The sequence below is a fragment of the Schistocerca serialis genome, chromosome 1, assembly GCF_023864345.2.
Source record: "Schistocerca serialis cubense isolate TAMUIC-IGC-003099 chromosome 1, iqSchSeri2.2, whole genome shotgun sequence".
Lineage (NCBI taxonomy): Eukaryota > Metazoa > Arthropoda > Insecta > Orthoptera > Acrididae > Schistocerca > Schistocerca serialis.
In genome coordinates this window covers 1012190968-1012216748 of record NC_064638.1, presented here as the reverse complement: position 1 = coordinate 1012216748, position 25781 = coordinate 1012190968, and the positions used below count along the sequence as shown (strand labels likewise).

Below are 25781 nucleotides of genomic sequence, written 5' to 3'. Positions count from 1 at the left end.
CTGACAGCTCACAAATGCAAAGATTTTATGCAACCAGTGTTTAGAATGAGAGCACTTAATGACTTCCAGCAAAACTTTACACCTTATTTTAAAGCCTTACAGAACATTTTCTCGCTGACATCCCACACAAAATTACGAAAGGAAAAAAGTTTATCTCTTGCTACATTGTTGCTGTTCATGCTGTAAAACGTCAGCAACAGACATGATGTTTTATCAGTATGTCAAATTCTCCGACGATTCGGCCATTGCCACAGTGGTTAAAGCGTTAGAGAATTTTACATACTGACAGTGCAATCACATACACTAAAGAATTTTATTGACAACTAGCTGACTACTCGATTAAGTATTTATTCCAGTCATCTGTTAGTTCATCTCCTGCTCCCCCCCTCTCTGTCCATCTCCTCCTCCTCCCCCTCTCTCTGTCCATCTCCTGCCCCCTCCCCTCTGAACATCTGCTCCACCTCCTCTCCCTGCCCACCTCCTGCACGCACCACTCGCTGCCCATCTCCTCCAAGCGTCCCCCTACTCATTTTTGTCCTGCCCTTCTCCCTGTCCATTTTTCTCTTCCCCTCCTCCCTGTCCATCTGCTTCCCCATCTCTATCCACCTGCTCCCCTCTGTCCTCTCTCTTCTGCCACTCTAAGTCCAGTCCCTCCTCCCCTTTCTTGTTGTCCATTCACTCCCCACCGTAAATCTCCTCTTCTTGCTCTCTCTGTCCTTTTCTCTCTCCTCTCTCTCTCTCTGTCTATCTCCTCCCCCTCCCCCCACTGCTGTTGGTCTCCTTCTTTCTCTTCCACCTCGTCCTCTTTCCCTTCTCTATACATCACCTCTCCTCTCTCTGCATCTCTGTGCATCTCCTTCTCCTCCTCACCCTAGCTTTGTCTTCCTCCCCCTATCTCTGTCTACCTCCTCTACTTTCCTTTCTCGATCCATCTCCTCCTCTTCCTGCTCTCTGTCAATCTACTCCTCTTTCTTTTATCTGTCCATTTAACCTTCTCCCTCTCTCTGCCCATGCATTCCTCCCCTCCTTACCTATCTCCACCTTCCCCCTCTCTATGTGCCCATCTTCTCCACCCCTCCTCTCTTTGTTAGTTACCACCTGCGACCCGATACGAGGCTGCTTGTTCTTACCCGCCACAATATTTCTTTCTAGATAGTAAGTAACATGTATACCAAATGTGGTCGAAACTGATCCAGGAGTTTAAGCGGAGCTTTCTACCTGTGGCTTTGCAAACATTCACACATTTAAGATATATTTCACATGTATTTTAGGTATTTCACACATATTTGTATACATATCTCGCCTGTATCTATAACGAATTTCGATTTCACCGACATCAGTGTTTATGACGTTACATTTCCTCAGTCATGTCACACAATCATATAACATTGCAGACACATCCATTTATATATGTGGATACTGTCTGCGAAATTTTTGCGAATAGAGTAAGTAGTAAGGAAATAATAAATTAAAACACCTTGCATGATGCAGCAGTATTTCACTAACCTCAGTATTTCACGTCGTACTTCTTGAACTATGTGTCGTAGAATGATACAATTTTGCTGGCACATTCAATGCAGTTTTACTGCATAAACAGCGAAAATGCAGTAAGCGATAAATATTTTTTCTTTTATCATTTTGTGGCGGTTGTGAGCGAGAAATTGTTTGGTAAAGGTTTGAAATTAAGTGTACGTTTATTGCAGTTTGTTAAGTGGTTTCATTCTGAAGTACTGGATGAGTATAGGGTGGCTATTTGCGCGTACTGAACTACAGTGCTTTTTCACCCCCACCCCTTCGTTAGGTAGATGGTTCGTATCTCCATAGTGACTTTCTCCAGGAATAAGTTATATGTGTACCAAGTTTGATTGAAATTGGTCCAGTAGTTTAGGAGATGTGGAACATACGTACATATATACATACATTTTTATAATATGTATGGATGATAAGTTATATTTGTACCAAGTTTGTTTGAAATCGGTAAGGCAGTTTAGGAGATCGCACCTATGAACCATAGACCTTGCCATTGGTGGGGAGGCTTCCGTGCCTCAGCTATACAGATAGCCGTACCATAAGTGCAACCACAACGAAGGGGTATCTGTTAAGAGGCCAGACAAACATGTGGTTCCTGAAGAGGGGCAGCAGCCTTTTCAGTAGTTGCAGGGGCAACAGTCTCGATGATTGACTGATTTGGTCTTGTAACACTAACCAAAACGGCCTTGCTGTGCTGGTACTGCGAACGGCTGAAAGCAAGGGGAAACTGCAGCCGTAATTTTTCCCGAGGGCACGTATGGTTCAAATGGCTCTGAGCACTATGGGAATTAACTTCTGAGGTCACCAGTCGACTATAACTTAGAACTACTTAAACCTAAGTAACCTAAGGACATCACACACACCCATGCCCGAGGCAGGATTCGAACCTGCGACCATAGACTACAGCGGCTAGAACCGCTAGGCCACCCCGGCTGGCGAGGGCATGTAGCTTTACTATATGGTTAAATGATGATGGTGTCCTCTTGGGTAAAATATTCCGGAGGTAAAATAGTCCCCCATTCGGATCTCTGGGCGGGGACTACTCAAGAGGACGTCGTTATTTGGAGAAAGAAAACTGGCGTTCTACGGATCGGAGCGTGGAATGTCAGATCCCTTAATCGGACAGGTAGGTTACAAAATTTAAAAAGGAAAATGGATAGGTTAAAGTTAGATATAGTGGGAATTAGTGAAGTTCGGTGGCAGGAGGAACAACACTTTTGGTCAGGTGAATATAGGATTATAAATACAAAATCAATTAGGCGTAATGCTGGAGTAGGTTTAATAATGAATAAAAAATAGGAGTGCGGGTAAGCTACTAGAAACAGCATAGTGAACGCATTATTGTGGCCAAGGTAGACATGAAGCCCACGCCTACTACAGTGGTACAAGTTTATATCCCAACTAGCTCTGCAGACGATGAAGAAATTGATGAAATGTATGATGAAATAAAAGAAATTATTCAGGTAGTGAAGGGAGACGAAAATTCAAGAGTAGGAAAAGGGACAGAAGGAAACATAGTAGGTGAATATGGAATGCGGGTAAGAAATGAAAGAGGAAGCCATCTGGTAGAATTTTGCACAGAGCATAACTTAATCATAGCTAACACTTGGTTCAAGAATCATAAAAGATGGACGTATTCATGGAAGAAGCCTGGACATACTGACAGGTTTCAGATAGATTATATAATGGTGAGACAGAGATTTAGGAACCAGGTCTTAAATTGTAAGACATTTTCAGGGGCAGATGTGGATTCTGACCACAATCTATTGGTTATGACCTGCAGATTAAAACTGAAGAAACTGCAAAAAGGTGGGAATTTAAGGAGATGGGACCTGGATGAACTGACTAAACCAGAGGATGTACAGAGTTTCAGGGAGAGCATAAGGGAACAACTGTCACGAATGGGGGAAAGAAATACAGTAGAAGAAGAATGGGTAGCTCTGAGGGATGAAGTAGTGAAGGCAGCAGAGGGATAGTAGAAATCCTTGGGTAACAGAAGAAATATTGAATTTAATTGATAAATGGAGAAAATATAAAAATGCGGTAAATGAAGCAGGCAAAAAGGAATACAAACATCTCAAAAATGAGATCGACAGGAAGTGCAAAATGGCTAAGCAGGGATGGTTAGAGGACAAATGTAAGGCTGTAGAGGCTTATCTCACTAGGGGTAAGATAGATACAGCCTACAGGAAAATTAAAGAGACCTTTGGAGAAAAAAGAACCACTTGTATGAATATCAAGAGCTCAGATGGAAACCCAGTTCTAAGCAAAGAAGGGAAAGCAGAAAGGTGCAAAAAGTATATAGAGGGTCTACACAAGTGCGATGTACTTGAGGACAATATTGTGGAAATGGAAGAGGATGTAGATGAAGATGAAATGTGAGATACGATACTGCGTGAAGAGTTTGACAGAGCACTGAAATACCTGAGTCGAAACAAGGACCCGGGAGTAGACAACATTCCATTAGAACTACTGACGGCCTTGGGAGAGCCAGTCCTGACAGAACTCTACCATCTGGTGAGCAAGATGTATGAAGCAGGTGAAATACCCTCAGACTTCAAGAAGAATATAATAATTCCAATTCCAAAGAAAGCAGGTGTTGATAGATGTGAAAATTACCGAACTATCAGTTAAATAAGTCAAAGCTGCAAGATAATAACGCGAATTCCTTACAGACGAATGGAAAAACTGGTAGAAGCCGACCTCTGGGAAGATCAGTTTGGATTCCGTAGAAATATTGGAACATGTGAGGCAATACTGACTCTACGACTTATGTTAGATGAAAGATTAAGGAAAGGCAAACCTACGTTTCTAGCATTTGTAGACTTAGAGAAAGCTTTTGACAATGTTGAGTGGAATGTATTCTCTTTCAAATTCTTAAAGTGGCAGGGGTACAATACAGGGAGCGAAAGGCTATTTACAATTTGTACAGAAACCAGATGGCAGTTATAAGAGTCGAGGGGCATGAAAGGGAAGCAGCGGTTGGGAAGGGAGTGAGACAGGGTTGTAGCCTCTCCCCGATTTTATTCAATCTGTATATTGAGCAAGCAGTAAAGGAAACAAAATAAAAATTCGGAGTAGCTGTTACAATCCATGGAGAAGAAATAAAAACTTTGAGGTTCACCGACGACATTGTAATTCTGTCAGAGACAGCAGACAGCAAAAGACTTGGAAGAGGAGTTGAAAGGCCAGTGTGGTGAAACAAGGATATAAGATGAACATCAACAAAAGCAAGACGAGGATAATGGAATGTAGTCGAATTAAGTCGGGTGATGCTGAGGGAATCAGATTAAGAAATTAGACACTTAAAGTAGTAAAGGAGTTTTGCTATTTTCGGAGCAAAATAACTGATGATGGTCGAAGTAGAGAGGATATAAAATGTAGACTGGCAATGGCAAGGAAAGCGTTTCTGAAGAAGAGAAATTTGTTAACATCGAGAATAGATTTAAGTGTCAGGAAGTCGTTTCTGAAAGTATTTGTATGTAGTGTAGCCATGTACGGAAGTGAAACATGGACGATTAATAGTTTGGACAAGAAGAGAATAGAAGCTTTCGAAATGTGGTGCTACAGAAGAATGCTGAAGATTAGATGGATAGATCACACAACTAATGAGGAGGTATTGAATAGAATTGGGGGAAGAGGAGTTTGTGGCACAACTTGACAAGAAGAAGGGACCGGATGTTAGGACATGTTCAAAATGGTTCAAATGGCTCTGAGCACTATGGGACTCAACTGCTGTGGTCATCAGTCCCCTAGAACTCAGAACTACTGAAACCTAACCAACCTAAGGACACCACACACATCCATGCCCGAGGCAGGATTCGAACCTGCGACCGTAGCAGTCGCACGGTTCCGGACTGCGCGCCTAGAACCGCGAGACCACCGCGGCCGGCTTAGGACATGTTCTGAGGCATCAAGGGATCAGAAATTTAGCATTGGAGGGCGGCGTGGAGGGTAAAAATCGTAGAGGGAGACCAAGAGATGAATACACTAAGCAGATTCAGAAGGATGTAGGTTGCAGGAAGTACTGGGAGATGAAGAAGGTTGCACAGGATAGAGTAGTGTCGAGAGCTGCATCAAACCAGTCTCAGCACTGAAGACCACAACAACAACAACAGTTTAGGAGATGTGGAATATACGTACATATATACATACATTTTTATAATATGTATGGATGACAACGGCAGTGGAAGCCTATGATTACACGGCGTTTTAATGTATTGCTTCTTTACTGTCGACCCTATTTGCAACACTGTTTGCAGCCAGTATCCACGGATAACACTGTATGTCCCTGTAAAATTACATCTTTTTACAGCACATAGTTTAGGAAATATGACCTCATAGACATTAAGATGCGTAAACAAACAGCTTTTGCTTAAAATGGCGCGTAATGATACTTCATCATCCGGCATGACGTTTTAATTTAAAATGTCTTTACTACTAATTCTATTCGCAACACACTTTTCATAAAATATTTACATATATCACTGACTGTACCTGTGAAATTATATCATCATACGACTCACAGTTCAGGAGATATGATGTCATAGACATTACTTAAGAAGACCTGGACGTCATGGTCTGTAGTTTTTATTAGTATTTCGAAATGTAATAACTCGAGAACTTTTATAGGTAGTGGAATTAAACTTATACCACATAATTTGTATAGTGTGACCTCTATGTGAAAAATTGAAAAACTATAGTACATCATGGAGTAAATATCGATTTTTATCCTATGCAATCCAGTTTCTGATTTTGAATATTTTTAAAAAGATTTTTTTAGAAGTCAATTTTTTCTCCTAATATTTTAAGAACATATGACACGCTCCAGCTTAAAATATCTAATGTATTGTTGAATAATGTGGTTCACCTTGTAAGCAAGCACTATTATATTATCAGTACAAAATTTTGTTTCTGCAGATGTGATAATGGTACCTAACTATACAAAAATGCTGATTACGAGAAATTGAAACTGAAGATTTGCATGTCGTTTCCTTCTCAATGATAACATGTTGCATCACTCCAAATCCGTAATCTTGATGATTCTGAGTGTCGTTTTCATCTTCTTTAGTTTTTATGTATTTTCCTTGTTAGTTTGGCCTCGTTTGTAATGCTTTCAGCAGGTGCTGCAGCTATAGCGAAACATTGCCTATCCACTACTAGTAGCCCACTTACATGTTGTCACCAGTTTTGATGCCTAGTCTGATAATGGTTTTTGCTCCAACATTAAAACATATTATGGCGTTCATCACACAAATCTGAAAAGCTGACTTGCGAAGAAAAAAAAAAGCTTTGGCCAGCGTTCCCAACTATTGAAACTATCTTTCGAATTCTGTGCTTCGCTATGTAAATAATTTTTCTTGGAGTTTAGAATCTGAATGATCTCTATATATTGGCTTTAGTTCTATCATACCAGTTTCTGAAATGGAGTGTGCATTTGTATGTTTTTGTCCATTCGCTTCACATCTATTATAATTGCGCAATGAAATGTTATCTTTTGGCCAGAGGGAATATTGTGGATACTCATCAGTGGATATTGTGTGAAGAAGAGTTGTCCAAATTGCTTTTCTCATCTCACTGACATTTTCTCTGTTTCTCCTGATGTCTAGACCATAATATTCTGTGAGGTTTTCCACTTCTGATTTGGTGAGTCTGCCTTGTCCACCAATTGCTTTGTCATCACAATGGTTTTTTTTCCTTTTTTTCCTGTCATATTCTTGCAGTGTTTCCTAAGTATTGACCACATTCCCTTCTGCACATGTCCTATACATTCTTTGTTTTTAATATGGTTTCGCGGCACAACACTACTGAAGCCTTTAGAGTCACCGTCAACAAGGTATTGAGTGTAAAGCACTACCAATTGATGTACTAAAAATGGAGGCTGCCCACCACCGAAACCATGAAATTTTTTGCCACATTTGTGTTCGTTTACATTATTGACACAACCTTGAGAGCCCAGTACCTTGTCTATATCTACAGAAGTGTTACAGGAAATGTCATTGATAATTCGTTACTTAAGACATTTGACATTCCACTACAATTCCGATTTTCTCTTGTTTATGGCCTCACTAAACGTAAAGGATTTTTCACTCTTACAATATTTACATTTAGCAACAGACAAAAGCATTTCTGAAAGCCTGCACTTACTACTTAAAATGTAACCATTATTTTCACTGTTTACAACACCAACACCTTGTTCATTTTCGATAAGCTCTTTCGACTCTCGTTTTGAAGCACTGCCTGGCGAAACTTTTAGCTTAACCTCACTCCACTGTGGCGTAAAAAGTCTTCATTTTTACTATATCCAACAACACGCTAGTATTGATTACCATAAAATTTACGACTGCAATTAAACTTCTTCGTTTTTGGCATTGTACGGTGTAAAATGGTTTAAATGTGCAGTCACAACACGTTTACAACACGAACGCATACAAAAAATAAGTAAATTGACAGAAAGATCGATTGCAATAAATCCCTGCTCATCGTGCAGGCGATATGTTCATATCTATATGGTTCATATGGCTCTGAGCACTATGGGACTTAGCATCTGAGGTCATCAGTCCCCTAGAACGAAGAACTACTTGAACCTAACTAACCTAAGGACATCACACATCCATGCCCGAGGCAGAGTTCGAACTTGCGACCGTAGCGGTCGCGCGGTTATTCTCGAGGAGAGAGCTTAACGGCTTTCTGTAAACTTTACGTATAATTTTAAACTTTTTCCAAAGTTTTTCCCTAGCTCACATGCTTAACGTCAAATATTTAATGCGGTAGCCAATTTGTAAAGCAAACAGATGTTTGAAGCTATTTTATACACACGAGTTCCGGTCTTTAAAGAATCGGGTGTTTACTAGTTGTCTTAGTATAGGAAAAATAGCTGGGCGGAAATATCATTTTATACTGCAACAGTGTTGGCTGCCTAACTTCCCACCTAAAAAGTCTCATTTCGGCGTCTTTCATGAGGATTAGTGAATACTATGAACGCAAGCCTTTTTTATTGCTCTTTGCGTACTGCTTCTAACACATCATATGAACTTGTTTAAAACTAAAATTTCTCTAAGTTCTAAAAGATTTTAGTATGTAAACCATTATTAATCCATTCGTTGCAGCGGCACATGGTGTGAGATCATGTCATGTGAACATTCGCCAGTATGCCAATTTGAATTACTATGACGAAATTTTTTGTTTAATAGCGTATTTGAAGCCAGAGACGCTACGGGTGCCAAGTTCTCTCAAAACTAGCTTTAAATCGTATTTTGTACTTAAGTTTGCTCATTTATTTATCGCAAGTAATCTGTTCACAACGATTTATCACAAATGAAAGAAACAACCTGTATACTTTAGATAACACATAATACACTCCTGGAAATGGAAAAAAGAACACATTGACACCGGTGTGTCAGACCCACCATACTTGCTCCGGACACTGCGAGAGGGCTGTACAAGCAATGATCACACGCATGGCACAGCGGACACACCAGGAACCGCGGTGTTGGCCGTCGAATGGCGCTAGCTGCGCAGCATTTGTGCACCGCCGCCGTCAGTGTCAGCCAGTTTGCCGTGGCATACGGAGCTCCATCGCAGTCTTTAACACTGGTAGCATGCCCGACAGCGTGGACGTGAACCGTATGTGCAGTTGACGGACTTTGAGCGAGGGCGTATAGTGGGCATGCGAGAGGCCGGGTGGACGTACCGCCGAATTGCTCAACACGTGGGGCGTGAGGTCTCCACAGTACATCGATGTTGTCGCCAGTGGTCGGCGGAAGGTGCACGTGCCCGTCGACCTGGGACCGGACCGCAGCGACGCACGGATGCACGCCAAGACCGTAGGATCCTACGCAGTGTCGTAGGGGACCGCACCGCCACTTCCCAGCAAATTAGGAACACTGTTGCTCCTGGGGTATCGGCGAGGACCATTCGCAACCGTCTCCATGAAGCTGGGCTACGGTCCCGCACACCGTTAGGCCGTCTCCCTCTCACGCCCCAACATCGTGCAGCCCGCCTCCAGTGGTGTCGCGACAGGCGTGAATGGAGGGACGAATGGAGACGTGTCGTCTTCAGCGATGAGAGTCGCTTCTGCCTTGGTGCCAATGATGGTCGTATGCGTGTTTGGCGCCGTGCAGGTGAGCGCCACAATCAGGACTGCATACGACCGAGGCACACAGGGCCAACACCCGGCATCATGATGTGTGGAGCGATCTCCTACACTGGCCGTACACCACTGGTGATCGTCGAGGGGACACTGAATAGTGCATGGTACATCCAAACCGTCATCGAACCCATCGTTCTACCATTCCTAGACCGGCAAGGGAACTTGCTGTTCCATCAGGACAATGCACGTCCGCATGTATCCCGTGCCACCCAACGTGCTCTAGAAGATGTAAGTCAACTACCCTGGCCAGCAAGATCTCCGGATCTGTCCCCCATTGAGCATGTTTGGGAATGGATGAAGCGTCGTCTCACGCGGTCTGCACGTCCAGCACGAACGCTGGTCCAACTGAGGCGCCAGGTGGAAATGGCATGGCAAGCCGTTCCACAGGACTACATCCAGCATCTCTACGATCGTCTCCATGGGAGAATAGCAGCCTGCATTGCTGCGAAAGGTGGATATACACTGTACTAGTGCCGACATTGTGCATGCTCTGTTGCCTGTGTCTATGTGCCTGTGGTTCTGTCAGTGTGATCATGTGATGTATCTGACCCCAGGAATGTGTCAATAAAGTTTCCCCTTCCTGGGACAATGAATTCAGGGTGTTCTTATTTCAATTTCCAGGAGTGTAAATGAACGACATGTATAGTTGGAGATAAAAGGACGGGAGATTAAGGTTTAACGTCCCGTCAACGACGAAGTCATTAGAGACTGTATACCTGGATTTATCTGTTCACATGCGGTAGAAACGATCCTCGGTGTTTAGGTCAATGCTGCCGAACAGCGTGAGTCAAGAACGATCAGACAAGGTGTTACTTAAAACGAAAGCCGGGCGGAGTGGCCGTGCGGTTCTAGGCGCTACAGTCTGGAACCGAGCGACCGCTAGTTATAGATTTCCTCCTGAAAAAAAAGTTCCATTCGTTACTTTCCTTTAGCCGTCTGCTTCAAGTTGCAAAATTATCTAACGCCAGCTTTTTATGCACATTTGACTCTGAAAAGCCGTTATGGATCAGCAGAAATGCGTTGCATATGAGGAGTGCCGACACAGGTATGAGGTTAACTAGTGAAATACCCAGAGCGCTGTTATTTCCAAGACGATTTGCAGTTATCTTTATGTGTTTTTGAGATCTCATTTGTAGTTCTTCCGTCAGAAAGAAGGCGTTAGTTCGGTTGGACGCGAACGGCGTGGCAGTAACAGTATACAAAGGATATTCTGGAAGGAACTGTCAGTATTCAGGTATATGACAGGAGCACTCATTTGGAGGACATGTGCCCTATTACGAATGGTGAAACACATTTCATGTACATTTGTTTTTGGGCTAGTGTCGTACATGCATGTGTCTTACCCACCCAACCTCTTTGACATTTTATTTTAGCCCAATATACATCGTTGCCTTCAACCTCTTTGCTCTGGATGTCTTCCTCGCATTAAACTTTCCCGTTAAATTCGCAGCTGTCCATGGTGCGTTGTGAATAATGTAGTGCGAGAAACCCATAGTGTTTTACAGGGAAGCATCAGTTAAGTGTATTTGTATCCGCGCTGGCTAAAATGCGACCCATCTACACAGGTGAAGAATATGTAGATATTATGTGCGTTTACGGCCTCTGCGATGGTAGTGCTCCTGCTGCTGTCAAGAATACCGTCGACGCTTTCCGACACGTCAAATTCCGTATCGTAGAATTGTTTACCCGTGTTTTCAGGTCATTGCGTGCAGCAGTTATTTTTTCAATGTTGCCATTTTATTGTGCAGGTACAACAACACATTGTTGAAATGGTGCAGTGTAGTTCTACTACCAAAACAAGGTAACTCTCTGCACGTCTCTAAGTCATACGAACACGTATGTGGCGAACATTTCATGCGTAAAACGTGTACTCATTTCATATACATCGTGTTCACAATCTTCACGAAGGCGTCAATGCCACACGACTTAAATTTTGTCTCTGATTAAACGACAATCGTCATTTCTTTCCATTAACATTGATAACTGGTGAAGTCATGTTTAAACGGAATGGAATCGACAACGCACGTAATGCCCATCGATGGTGAAAGGAAAATTTACACTCTACGTGCAAACCTACACTACCGGCCATTAAAATTGCTACACGACGAAGATGACGTGCTACAGACGAGAAGTTCAACCGACAAGAAGAAGATGCTGTGATATGCAAATGATTAGCTTTTCAGAGCATTCACACAAGGTTGGCGCCGGTGGCGACACCTACAACGTGCTGACATGAGGAGAGTTTCCAACCGATTTCTCATACACAAACAGCAGTTGACCAGCGTTGCCTGGTGAAACGCTGTTGTGATGCCTCGTGTAAGGAGGAGAAATGCGTACCATCACGTTTCCGACTTTGATAAAGGTGGATTTTAGAATATCGCGATTGCGGTTTATGGTATCGCGACGTTACTGCTTGAGATGGTCGAGATCCAATGACTGTTAGCAGAATATGGCATCGGTGGGCTCGGGAGAGTAATAAGGAACGCCGTAGTGGATCCCAACGGCCTCGTATCGCTAGCAGTCGAGATGACAGGCATCTTATGCGCATGGCTGTAACGCATAGTGCAGCCACGTCTCGATCCCTGAGTCAACAGATGGGGACGTTTGCAAGACAACAACCATATGCACGAACAGTTCGACGACGTTTGCAGCAACATGAACTATCAGCTTAGAGACCATGGCTGCGATTACCCTTGACGCTGCATCACAGACAGGAGCGCCTGCGTTGGTGTACTTAACAACGAAACTGGGCGCACGAATGGCAAAACTTCATTTTTTCGGATGAATTCAGGTTCTGTTCACAGCATCATGATGGTCGCATCCGTGTTTGGCGACATCGCGGTGAACACACATTGTATTCGTCATCGCCACACTGGCGTATCACCCGGCGTGATGGTATGGGGTGCCATTGGTTACACGTCTCGATCACCTCTTGTTCGCAATGACGGCACTTTGAACAGTGGACGTTACATTTCAGATGTGTGACGACCCGTGGCTCTACCCTTCATTCGATCCCAGCGAAACCCTACATTTCAGCAGGATAATGCACGACCGCATGTAGCAGGTCCTGTACGGACCTTTCTGGATACAGAAAATGTTCGACTGCTGCCCTGGCCAGCACATTCTTCAGATCTCTCACCAACTGAAAACGTCTGGTCAATGGTGGCCGAGCAACTGGCCGTCACAATACGCCAGTCACTACTGTTGATGAACTGTGGTATCGTGTTGAAGCTGCATGGGCAGCTGTACCTGTACATGCCATCCAAGCTCTGTTTGACTCAATACCCAGGCGTATCAAGGCCGTTATTACGGCCAGAGGTGGTTGTTCTGGGTACTGATTTCTCAGGATCTATGCACCCAAATTGCGTGAAAATGTAATCACATTTCAGTTATAGTGTAATATATTTGTCCAATGAAGACCCGTTTATCATCTGCATTTGTTCTTGGTGTAGCAATTTTAATGGCCGGCAGTGTATTTCCAAGTTCGTTGTCCATCAATGCTTAGCACGGTATGGACGGTAACATATTGTCAGATCCAATCATTTTAGAAGAACGAATGATGGGACAGAATTACTTGATTTTGTTATTTTTTTAAACTCGTTTTGAACACCTTGAGGGCATTTCTTTGGCCACATGTATTGCAATGTACTTCCAGCTTGACGGAAACCCTCCACATTTTACCAGACGTATGAGGGAACATATCAGCGGCACCTGCACTCATCGCTGAATTGATCGTGGAAGTACAATTAACTGGCCACCAAGATTACCAGACCTTATGCCATTAGATTTTTGTTTATCGTGTTGGATGAAGTCCGAGCTGTGCAGTCAAAAGGTGAACACACGACATGAACTGACATCTCAATATGGATGCTTCTGCCTTTGTTAGGGAGCGAGCAGAGGCATTAAAACAAGTAACACAAGTTCTCCCAAGTGTCCACAAACGCACTGAAGTTCACGGTAGGTTATTGGAACATTTATTGTCAACTATGCCACAGCTGTGACGTGACTGGTACGATAAGGGATTGTACATGTGTTCATACCTCAGGTTCTACTGGAGACAGAAAGATAGGGTCAAGTATTTCGGATAGCCCTTGATCTAGGGACCATTTTTATACCCAGCAGTAGGATCGTCTTAATGACATTACTCTACAGTAAAGGGTCAAACTATGAATATTACACAATTTCTCTTGTTTAGGCAAATGAAGCAACTGATATGATGTGGTCTACTGCTGACTTGAAGGGACTTACGGAGTTCCCCGGAAGAAATCAGAAAAGGATCTATTTATTATGTTTTCGCCGTCATCAGCGGAACACAACCCAGCCAAGGATTCCAAGATAGCTACGCACAGCAAAAGGCTGTAATTTTACGATATATTCTAAGGTTCTGGCCTCGAACAACCTTGAAATTTTTTTCTTTATCCGTTTACCAGATGCAGAGATACAACGTTATCCTACTTTTGCACTTAAAATACGCACATAAATGCGATGTGAGGCGAAAACGTGGTTTACAAAGTGACGCACCACGGAGAAATATGACGTAAAATGTCTGCATTGTTATCAGAATGGTTCTGGGAACTCCAAGCTATAGTACTGAAGCATATTCAAAATATACTCATGCTCATAAATTAAGGATAATGCTGATACCCGGTGAAACAACGCTCTGGTTGGCGGTTTTAGGGTTTAAATCATCTCGGGGTATGACCATGCGGTGCATTTGACCTGCAGTCGCCGCTCGGTGGCGCTGGCAGCAGTCCACATACGCAGAGGTGTGTTAGTGCATGTCAGAGTACGGTGCAGTCAGTAAGTGTGCAGACGTACTAATGGTGACTGTGTGTTGAAAATGGCTCAAAGAACACATATTGATGGCGTTCTTAGGGATGGAATACTAGGGCGACTGGAGGCTGGTCAAACACACTAGGTCATAGCAAGAGCCCTACGTGTGCCACAAAGTGTGATCTCAAGATTATGGCAACGATTCCAGCAGACAGGTAACGTGTCCAGGCGCTACAGTACGGTTCGTCCACGTGTACAACACCACAAGAAGACCGATATCTCATCATCAGTGCCACAGACTGCCACGGAGTACTGCAGGTAGCCTTTGAGCCTTGCTCGGGACCTTACCGCAGCCACTGAAGCAGTTATCTCGGGACACACTGTCTACATACGACTGAACAGACATGGTTTATTCGCCTGGAGACTGCAAGGTGCATTCCACTGACCCTGGTCACAGGAGAGCCCGTAAAGCCCGGTATCAAGAACACAGTACATGGTCATTGGAACAGTCGTCCCAGGTTATGTTCACGGACGAGTCCAGGTATAGTCTGAACAGTGATTCTCGCCGGGTTTTCATCTGGCGTAAACCAGGAACCAGATACCAATCCCTTAATGTCCTTGAAAGGGACCTGTATGCAGGTCGTGGTTTGATGGTGTGGGGTGGGATTATGATTGGTGCATGTACACCCCTGCATGTCTTTGACAGAGGAACTGTAACAGGTCAGGTGTATCGGGACTTAATTTTGCACCAGTATGTCCGCCTTTTCACGGGTGCAGTGGGTCCCACCTTCCTCCTGATGGGTAGTAAGGCACGGTCCCACCGAGCTTCCATTGGAGGAGTACCTTGAATCAGGTGGTGTTCCTTGGGGAACAAGGTGTGCAAATATGTGATTTGTATGATTAATTCATCCAAATAATATAAATCTTAATCATATAGGTAGAGCGATTGCAAATGTTAATACTAAATGTCTTGTTCTAGTAAAGATGTAAGGGAATAATCCTATGAAATTATTAAATAGTATTATAATAAAGATTGAAATGAAGATGAATGTTGTTCCATTAAATGATTTTGGTCCTAGCAATGTTTTAAATTCATTGTGTAAGGTTAAGTTTAGTTTATTTCAAATAATATTAATTCGGCGAATGGAGTGGCCTGCCTGTTCTCCAGACCTAAATCCCATCGAGAACGTCTGGGATGCTCTCGGTCGACGTATCGCTGCAAGTCTTCAAACACCTAGGACTCTTCAGGAGCTCCGACAGGCACTGGTGCAAGAGTGGGAGGCTATACCCCAGCAGCTGCTCGACCACCTGATCCAGAGTATGCCAACCTGTTACGCGGCCTGTGTATGTGTGTATGGTGATCATATCCCATATTGATGTCGGGGTACATGCGCAGGAAACAGTGGAGTTTTGTATCACATGTGTTTCGGGACGGTTTTCTCAACTTATCACCAATACCGTGGACTTATAGATCTGTGTCGTAAAAGAAGGGAAAAGAAGGAAGCAGGGGATAAATGTTCCTAACAGAGCGCAAAGAAGATGAATATGCTCCTCTTTATTAATAGCCTCTGAGTGACAAGTCGGGTAGTAGGTGCCTCAGCACCTTTAAAAGTTTTCTCAAAAATATTGGCATACAAGCATATACGTGCTTTTTTACGCTGAGAGAGAATAAGACAGTAGCACTGGGAAAGAGATGGAGAAGTGGAAGAGAGTAGACAATGGTTATGGTAGAAAAAAGAGTGGAGACAATGGCACTGTGAGAGAAAGATAGTGGTACAATGGCAGTGTAGCTTAGTAGGCAGCAAGAAAACAGTGCTAGAGAAAGAGTGAAGGAGACAGTGCCAGTGGGAGAGGAAAAAAGAGAAAGTGGAAGTGGGTGAGAGCTAGTGTTGATGAGAGACAGAGTCTACGACAATGACGTCGAGGAATAGAGAGACAGTGACTGTGAAGCAGTGACAAGGAAAGAATGAGATACCAGCTGTAAAAGAGAATAAGACGGAAACAGTGAGAGCGAGAGGAGATAGAAGTAGTAGCAGTAGTAGTAGTAGCAGTAGGACAGAAATCAGGTGACTATAGCTGTGAGACAGCAGACGTTGAAGGAGAGCCACAAAGAGGTAATGAGCTTGGCCGATGAAAGTGAGTGGATTAGCATGAGATACTTACAGCGATGGACTAGTGTGTGTGGGCGAGTTACACGTAGGACAGGTTAGGATAGCTTGTAGAAGTGAGAGATGAGTTGCATGTTAAAAAGAGCGCAACTATGTTCGCATCCCAATATTTTTGCGAAAATTTTTAAAGGTGCTGAGGAAGGTAGAATGAGCCAACTGGTACCCCACTTTTCAATCAGGTTCTTTTAAAGAGGAGCATATTCGCCTTTTTTGTGCTCCGACAGGAGCATTTTTCCGCTGAAAGGGCATATGTCCATATCAAGTTTTTTGTCTTAAATGAGCGTTCCTGTCATATCCCCGAATATTGTACTTTCCTCCTTGGACTCCCTGTACACCAGATTTCAAGTGGATTGATTAAGAGAGGCAGCAATACTGAGCAAGATAAACAGTTTTAGAACCTTGTTCTGCATTTCTGAATATAACAGCAGTAGTGCTCCTTTGTTTCAGAGGTACATGGCCTGACGATTCCTTATTTATCCCTTGGTTAGCCCATCTTGTAAATGTTGTTTCTAGGTACCAGAAACTCTTTCATCGAGTGCGACTTTCCTAGATTTTTATCTTTATACGTCGCTATTCTCCTTATAGTCTTCTTTGTAACAATTTGTAAGCCCTTAACTTCCCCCATCTGTCAGTATAGTGACCAGTGCCCATTAAGGCGAGTTGTCAATAGGTAATAGTGAACTGGCATCGGATAGTGAACATGCAATACATGTCGACTGTGTTCTGTCTAGGCGCTTCAGTCTACAACCGCGCGACCGCTACGGTCGCAGGTTCAAATCCTGCCTCAGGCATGGATGTGTGTGGTGTCCTTAGGTTAGTTAGGTTTAGGTAGTTCTAAGTTCTAGGGGAGTGATGACGTCAGATGTTAAGTCCCATAGTGCTCAGAGCCATTTCAACCATTTTTGTGTTCTGTCTCGTGCTCTAATACGCTGACCCCCATATGCGATGGTGCCACATATCTACACAGGTCTATCATTATGTTAGTGTCTGTTGTGTCGTAGAAAACGTAAAACTTGGCTCACAGTTTATTGATAGTGGCAGAAAGTAAAACTGAGTTGCGCAGATTGTATGCAGCAGAAGAAAGAGGGAAAATTACGTACAGAAAGCGTACGTACTGTTCGATTTAAGTCTATATAGATATTTAGTTGTAAGACCCACTGGCAAATGATATGTAAGGTCTACAAGAATAGGACATGAAAGGTGATTTTTCAATATGTACAAATAGTAGTTTGAAGAGGGAGAGTAAAAGCAGTTCTTTTCCATTTGTCAATGTATACAATAGTTTAATAAAAGAATACACTGTCCGTTGTAGGCTGTATTGTGTTTTCTTAAAATACAGCCTACACGGACATTCTTAGAGGCTGTGGATTTTCAAACACAATAGTGCTGCCTCGACATTTAGATAGCGAGGAGGCGGTGGTGTGGTGAAACACTGGACTCGCATTCGGGAGTATCGTGGCTCAAATCCCCATCCGGTCTTTCGGACCTGTGCTTTCCGTCATCTCCCTGAACTTTTTAAGACTATTTAGGGCTCCACAGCTTTGAAAATTATACAGTCGAGCACCTTCCCTAATATGGGATTGTCTTCATCTCTAAGGACTACGTGGTCGACGAGACGTTAAACAGCAATCTGCCTTTTTCTCTGATGTCTACTTTATATTGAACAATACAGGAAACAGATGCCTACAAAAGTTCTGTGCGTAATTTGTTGGATACGGAAGGCATTTCTCGATTCCTCGCGAGAGGTATGAAAATTAAAATTAGTTAAAGAGTAAGGAGGATGCACACATGTGATTTAGGAATTTCAGTTCAGATTCCCGTACAAAAAGGCACGCGTCCTCAACATCTCGAAATGTGCAGCCTCTAAGATTTACAGTTATGCAGATAGTGTTCGGCAGCAGGTGGTCTGTGCGTGTCACATCAGATACAAGACTCTGGCCTAGTTGCGCTCATCCTTGCTGCAGACGCTTTATGCAATGTGTCCCTAAGTACAAAATCCTTTCATTTCAGTTGTTTATTTACATACATAAGCAGTCACCCGGTTTATGCTTTGTATGAGACTGTTTCATCCTTCAGATTATAATATTTTACTGTTCGTGTCATATCCCAACATTTTTCTTGACTGTATCGAGTTTTATGTGTCGTAATATATTGTATAGTCTCAAATGTTTGCGAGTAAAATATCGTTCTAACCGTCAGTTGTAAATTACATTTCAGTTGCACACTGAGCAGCAATGGTGTGCCTCCGGGCACGCGGCCGAACTGTACATTCCATTTTTATGCACAATATTTCGACGACTTCATGTTACTCGGTGCCTAAACTCTAACCTAAATTTGAACTATTGTTGGTCTGACGCTGCCATTTACAGCTGAGTTCGACTTTCTGCGCCCACTACGCACTTCGACGCTCATTTGTTTCTCAGAGCCCACACAGTTACTCCGTGAAATGCATATTCTCTCGGCGTTTTCCACGTCTGGTAGATAGGACTGCTAGCGAGATCTCCATACAGCGAGTGCTGGACTCCGGGACTTCTTTAAAATTAAACTTCCACCATGATTTATTACGTTTTCGATGTCTTTATAGATTTCGATAGACTCCTGAATTATAATGACACAGAAACTTGACCTTTGCAGCACGATACTGTTCTTGTCGTATTTAATTTCACGATTATGTTCGAGGCAAATTTTGCTGACAGCACAGTTTCTTGGTTTATTTAGTTAGGCATCTCGCTGATGTTCCTCGAACCTCGCCTCGGCTTTTCTAGTAGTATTACCTCGAACCTATTCGTGAAATTAAATAAGAGACCAGTATGGTGGAGCATAAGTCAAGCTCCAATGACAGAATAGTTAAGGAGTCTACCGAAATAATGATTTGAATTGAACTGGTGTCCGGCCGTAGTTGTCTTCAAGCAGGAAGGAGAGAGGGGGTCAGGGAGGGCGACCAAGCGGGGGCCTCTGCTGGAATCTGGGTAACGGCTTTTTATTCATTACAGAATTCTCACACTTTTCTAGCAGTGGTTATGAGGCGTGCTACTGAATTTGGACATACTTCAGCATTCATTATGTGTCGTATTTTTTGGTTATTATGCTGTTCAAAGATTCGGCTCTGTTTTTCAGTCAAAATGGATGTGAGACATTACGGAACCGTGTCGAAACAGTGTCCTCAATGTTTTATCTGTCACTCCCTCATGCGGCCCTTAACGAACTGCAGATCACCTGGAGCGCCAATTCCGACACCAATTCCCATAACAACAGAAACATGACAGCAGTATAAGGGCTCATCATTCGTCTCTCAGTTCGTATAAAGACGCCTCCCTTCTCTGATGTAAAACGGAACCACAATAGTAGCTTACAGCTTACTGTGGATAAAGAAGACGCTTGCTGGATTGCTGAATATACAGGGTGGGGCAAATAAAAATGGCCCGGAGAACAGAGTTCCAGGATAAAAAGGATCATAGACGTCGAGCTCATTTCGTATGACTCTCAAGCATTTTCTAGTGGAGTGCAGCCACATTTTTCTGGTGTGTGCGCACGTTTCGGAATGTCCTTTGACTTGTTTAAAGCAGATATTATCTGACGCCATTTTCTGACTAAACGTTGCGTGGCACTATTTGCTGGCACTTTGACACCATTAAACTTCTCAGCTAACAGCTGACCACACCGTTTCCACGATTTTGCTCTCACGTGACTTTCCACAACGAACACCCGCTGCTCCACTGTGAGTACTATCGTCTCCTCTGCCCACACTGACACAACCAGAACTACGCTCTGAACCGGTGTGGATCACGCGGAGAGCGTGCCCATAGTGTAGGTGTCACGGGGTGTTGTTACATACCTACATTCACGTCCAGTCGTGTTCACTCGTCCGGGCCACTTTTTTTGCCCTATCCTGTGCATTCTGTTTCACACAGCAAAGCAACGTAGTGCTCCCTGAACAACACGATCCAGGTCTACTGTAGGCGTGGGTATCTATAATTATTCTTCGGACCTGCGACAAATTAGTGGAAAAATGTGCGAAATTTTGAGGTGGAAACGTGTGTCCCCTCCAGCGGCTGGGAACTTCTCAAACTCTAACGGGTGCAACACTTCACCAAATGCAGTCATAGAGCTATGAACTCTGCTTTCCAATTGACCTGACTACACAATAATGGCACAAAGTGAAGAGATGAGGATTTCCTTGCTTCAATCCTAGGCTGTTAAATCCAGTTCCTAGAGGCCAGCTTCAGTTTGGTTTTGGAAGGCTTCCTACATTCATAGAATGCTGGCCCTTGATCTCGCTTTTTCCAATCAACCCAAAAAACCTAAGCTTTGAAAATACATTTTATTCAACTTTACTTACGCCAGTCAACATTAAAAACAAAAAAAAAGCAAGAAAGGAATTCAATAAGTCCATTAACGTGATCAGAAGTGAAGTTTCGTGAGAAAATAAAGGGTTGTAGATGTCATCAAAGTTGAGTGTTTTCCAAAAAATCGTTCAGGTGGCTCTAAGCACTATGGGTCATCAGTCCCCTAGACTTAGAACTACTTAAACCCAACTAACCTAAGGACATCAAACACATCCATGCCCGAGGCAGGATTCGAACCTGCGACCGTAGCAGCAGCGCGGTTCCGGACTGAACCGCCTAGAACGGCTCGGCCACAGCGGCCAGCAGAGTTTTTCAAAGTTTTCTCTTCGTGGAACTTCAAACTGGTACTTTGTTGGTTATTTTAGTTGACATCCGACAGAATTTTTATATTTTAGATTTTAATTTTAGTTACAGCCTAATATTATAGGAATATAACAATTTTTTGCGAATAGTTTCTACCTACATTTCACAACTCATTAGTTACCCTAGTATAATTTCAGATAAATGAATAACAAAGGCCGTACTACATCGTGTCCATACTCACATTAATAGTATAAAAACTTGTGTGGACTGTTGAAATATGGATAATGTTTACATATCAAAGTAATCTACCTTAAAATTACTGTGCGGATATTTATCAATCAAGTGAGAATAATTAGTTTTTTATACTTTCTGTCAAAATTAGTGCTTCAGGAGAGACAAGTTTTTAATTCATCGCCTCAGTTATACCAAAAAGTGCAAGCATTTTGCCACCTCTTTGTAAATATGTCGTCGGCCATTTCTTCAGAGCTACAAAACGCTCAGAGAATATCCTTATCAAAGAACAACAGTGAAACCTCTGAAAAACATATGAGCATCAAAGAGCATAGCGAGCAGTCGAACTCGGCTGCGAATCTGTTTGGAGTCCAGACAGCGAGTAAGCTAACACAGCTCGCAGCATCTGAAGTTACGATAATGTCGGCCATCGACTGTAGTGCATGCAATGGAATCAACAACTCGGCTGTAGCCAAAAAGCACACTGTTAATCAGTTAAGCCGAGAAAACCTGAAATATCGCACGGAAGAGCAGTTTCCAGATGCTAGAATCTACATCTACATCTATACTCCGCGAGCCACCTTACGGTGTGTGGCGGAGGGTACTTATCGTACCACTATCTGATCCCCCCTTCCCTGTTCCATTCACGAATTGTGCGTGGGAAGAACGACTGCTTGTAAGTCTCCGTATTTGCTCTAATTTCTCGGATCTTTTCGTTGTGATCATTACGCGAGATATATGTGGGCGGTAGTAATATGTTGCCCATCTCTTCCCGGAATGTGCTCTCTCGTAATTTCGATAATAAACCTCTCCGTATTGCGTAACGCCTTTCTTGAAGTGTCCGCCACTGGAGCTTGTTCAGCATCTCCGTAACGCTCTCGCGCTGACTAAATGTCCCCATGACGAATCGCGCTGCTTTTCGCTGGATCATGTCTATCTCTTCTATTAATCCAACCTGGTAAGGGTCCCATACTGATGAGCAATACTCAAGAATCGGACGAACAAGCGTTTTGTAAGCTACTTCTTTCGTCGATGAGTCACATTTTCTTAGAATTCTTCCTATGAATCTCAACCTGGCGCCTGCTTTTCCCACTATTTGTTTTATGTGATCATTCCACTTCAGATCGCTCCGGATAGTAACTCCTAAGTATTTTACGGTCGTTACCGCTTCCAATGATTTACCACCTATGGCATAATCGTACTGGAATGGATTTCTGCCCCTATGTATGCGCATTATATTACATTTATCTACGTTTAGGGAAAGCTGCCAGCTGTCGCACCATGCATTAATCCTTATTAATTAGAATAGGTTTAGGTGTCACTGCCGCAGTGGTCCACGGAGTACGTAATTATTTTTCTGTGTTGTTTGGTCGCAGACGAGTGGGTACTCACGTATGCCGGTGGTCTGGGCGTGGCAGAGCAGCTCCCAGACGCTGGAGTAGGTGCGGTTGTCCTTGCCGCAGACGCGCCGCCACACGGCGAACGCGAGCGCGCAGTGCTCCGGCTCCGGGTTAGCCGCGCATGCGCCGCGCCTCACGCTCAGGCCTCGCACTGCACACAGCAACACACCAACGGAAGCGTCAGTCATCACCGTTGCAGTCACTCCACCGACACACTGAAATACACTGTCCGACGCCAAGCACACACAAGGGGAGGAGAAAACGAAATGAAGCTTCATTGATTGAGACGGAACGTGAAGTTACAGGGCGTAAGTTGTGTAATTTGTGATAAGTTCCTATGGGACCAAACTGCTGAGGTCATCGGTCCGTGGACTTAAACGCTACTTAATCCAACTTAAACTAACTTACGCTAAGGACAACACGCACTCCCATGTCCGAGGGAGGTCTCGAACCTCCGACGGGGGAGCAAGGCGCACAAGACCGCGCGGCAAGGTAGTAATGGGATGGTTGTGTTTGACGGTCAACAACGCAGGTAAGGCTCGTGTGGCGCTGGACTGTGAGAGTTCAGTACGGACTAGGCATCAGTGCAGGTTGTTTACGAGAACAGTACACTTCGTATTTGCATCCAGAGACCGAGGTCGAAGTGCCATAAAAGACCTAGAAGAGTTCCAAAGTGGGCAGATTGTGGGGAGCCGATTAGCTGGAGCATCAGAAACCAAGACAGCCAGCTTACTGAATGTTTCAAGAGCAACTGTTTCAGCAGTCATGACAGCCTACACAAAACATGGAAAGACATCATCCTGTACAAAGAGTGTCAGTGCGAGGGACTAGTGAATTAAGTCATCAGTCATCATCAGAATGGGAAGAAATTACATGTGGTGTCCAACAAGAATCCATTTTAGGGCCATTGCTTTTTCTTGCGTACATTAATGATCTCTCATCAGTTACACTGTCAGAAGCAGAGTTCGTTTTGTTTGCAGATGACACAAGTATTGCAATACATAGTATGTCGAGTCTAGTTCTAGAAAGATCTGGTAATGATATTTTCATGGATATTAATAAATGGTTTAAAGCCAACTCACTGACATTAAACTTCGGAAAGACTCACTATATGCAATTGAGAACCTGTAAGAGGTTTCCACCCAGCATATGCATAAAGTATGAAGAAGAGCAGATAGAAGAGGTTGACAGTCATAAATTCCTGGGATTACAACTTGATAATAAATTCAGTTGGGAGGAGCACACCACAGAACTGCAGAAACGCCGTAACAAATCTGTATTTGCAATTCGAGTGTTAGCAGACATAGGCGACATAAAAATGAAAAAGCTTGCATATTTTGCCCACTTTCATTCCATAATGTCATATGGTATAATGTTTTGGGGTAACTCTTCACGTCAAATAAAAGTTATCAGAGTCCAAAAGCGTGTAATAAGTATTATTTGTGGAGTAAATTCACGGACGTCCTGTAGAAACCTCTTCAAAGAACTGGGTATACTAACTACTGCCTCTTAGTATATTTACTCCTTAATGAAATTTATCCTAAAAAATAATCTCTTTTTCCAACAAACAGCTCAGTTCATACATACATACCAGGAACAAAAATGATCTGGACAAGGACTTAAAAGCACTTACTTTAGTTCAAAAAGGGGTCCACTACTCAGGAACACTCATCTTCAATAATTTGCCAGCAAATATAAAAAATTTAGTTACAAATAAAGATCAGTTTAAAAGGAGCCTGAAAGACTTACTACTGGCCAAATCCTTCTACTCCATTGACGAATTTTTTAATAGAAACAAATTAGGTATTGTATAAACTCATACTATTAGCATTGTTATTTCAGCTTTAAAAATGATTTAGTGTATATACTCATACTATTAGTATTGTTATTTCAGCTAAAAAAAAAGTGACATGTTCCACATCCACGAGGATCTCCTCAGCACGGATCTATGGAACGAAAAACTAATCTAATCTAAAATCTAATCTGTAAATGTAATAGTGGGCGCAAATGAGAACTAAATGACATCGTGCGCCACCACGAATTGTGCCAAAACAACATAAAGCTACGGCGGCTGAAGTGTCTGCAGAGCTCCATAGCCATCTTCGACACCCGTATCTATAACACTGTCCACCGAGAACTCCATAAAGCGAATATTCATGGACGAGCTGCTACACCGAAACCATTAGTTACGACAACCAACACAAAGAAGTGTAAAACATCCTCTCAGGAGCATAAATCCTGGACGGCTGATCAGTGGAAACACGTCATGTTGTCCGACGAGTCAACGTTTTCGCTATTTCCAACATCGGGTGGGGTTTAGGTCTGGGGAACGCCAAAGGAAGCCTGCAATCCTGACTGCTTGTTTCCAACGGTTAAGCATGGAGGTGGATGTGTGATGGCGTGGGCAGCCATATCACGGTGTTCTGCTTGTCCCATCATTACTCTCAAAGGCCGTGTCACAGACAACGATTATACAAAGATTTTAAGTGATCCGGTGCACCCCGCGATTTAAATATTGTTCTCCAACAATGATGCCATATTTCAGGACGATGATGCACCCGTTCACACAGCCAGAACAGTACAATAGTGGTGTGAGGACCATGCAACTGAACTGCAGCGTATTCCCTGGCCAGCACAACCTCCGCACTTGAACATTATCGAACCCTTGTGGGCAGAATTGGAGCCCAGACTCCGGAGCAGATTTCCGCCTCCCTCGTCACTGCAGGAGTTAGAAGAGGTTTTGATCGAAGAGTGGCATAACATTCCACTGGAGACTATGAAATCGTTATATGCCAGTATTCAAAGAAGTATCACAGCTGTATTACGGGCAAATGGGGGTCCAACTCCTTCTTAATAAAGCATTACCATGTAAGTACAG

The 25781-nt window shown here is 43.3% G+C and overlaps 1 protein-coding gene across 1 annotated transcript in view; it reads right to left on the bottom strand.

The window, feature by feature from the left end:
- Positions 1-25781, bottom strand: part of LOC126454983 (serine protease inhibitor dipetalogastin-like) — a 289557-nt gene that overhangs the window by 114035 nt on the left and 149741 nt on the right. Inside the window, exon 3 of the mRNA XM_050091141.1 lies at positions 22896-23054. Coding sequence (XP_049947098.1) covers positions 22896-23054 — 159 coding nt within the window. The remainder of the gene's footprint in view (positions 1-22895; positions 23055-25781) is intronic.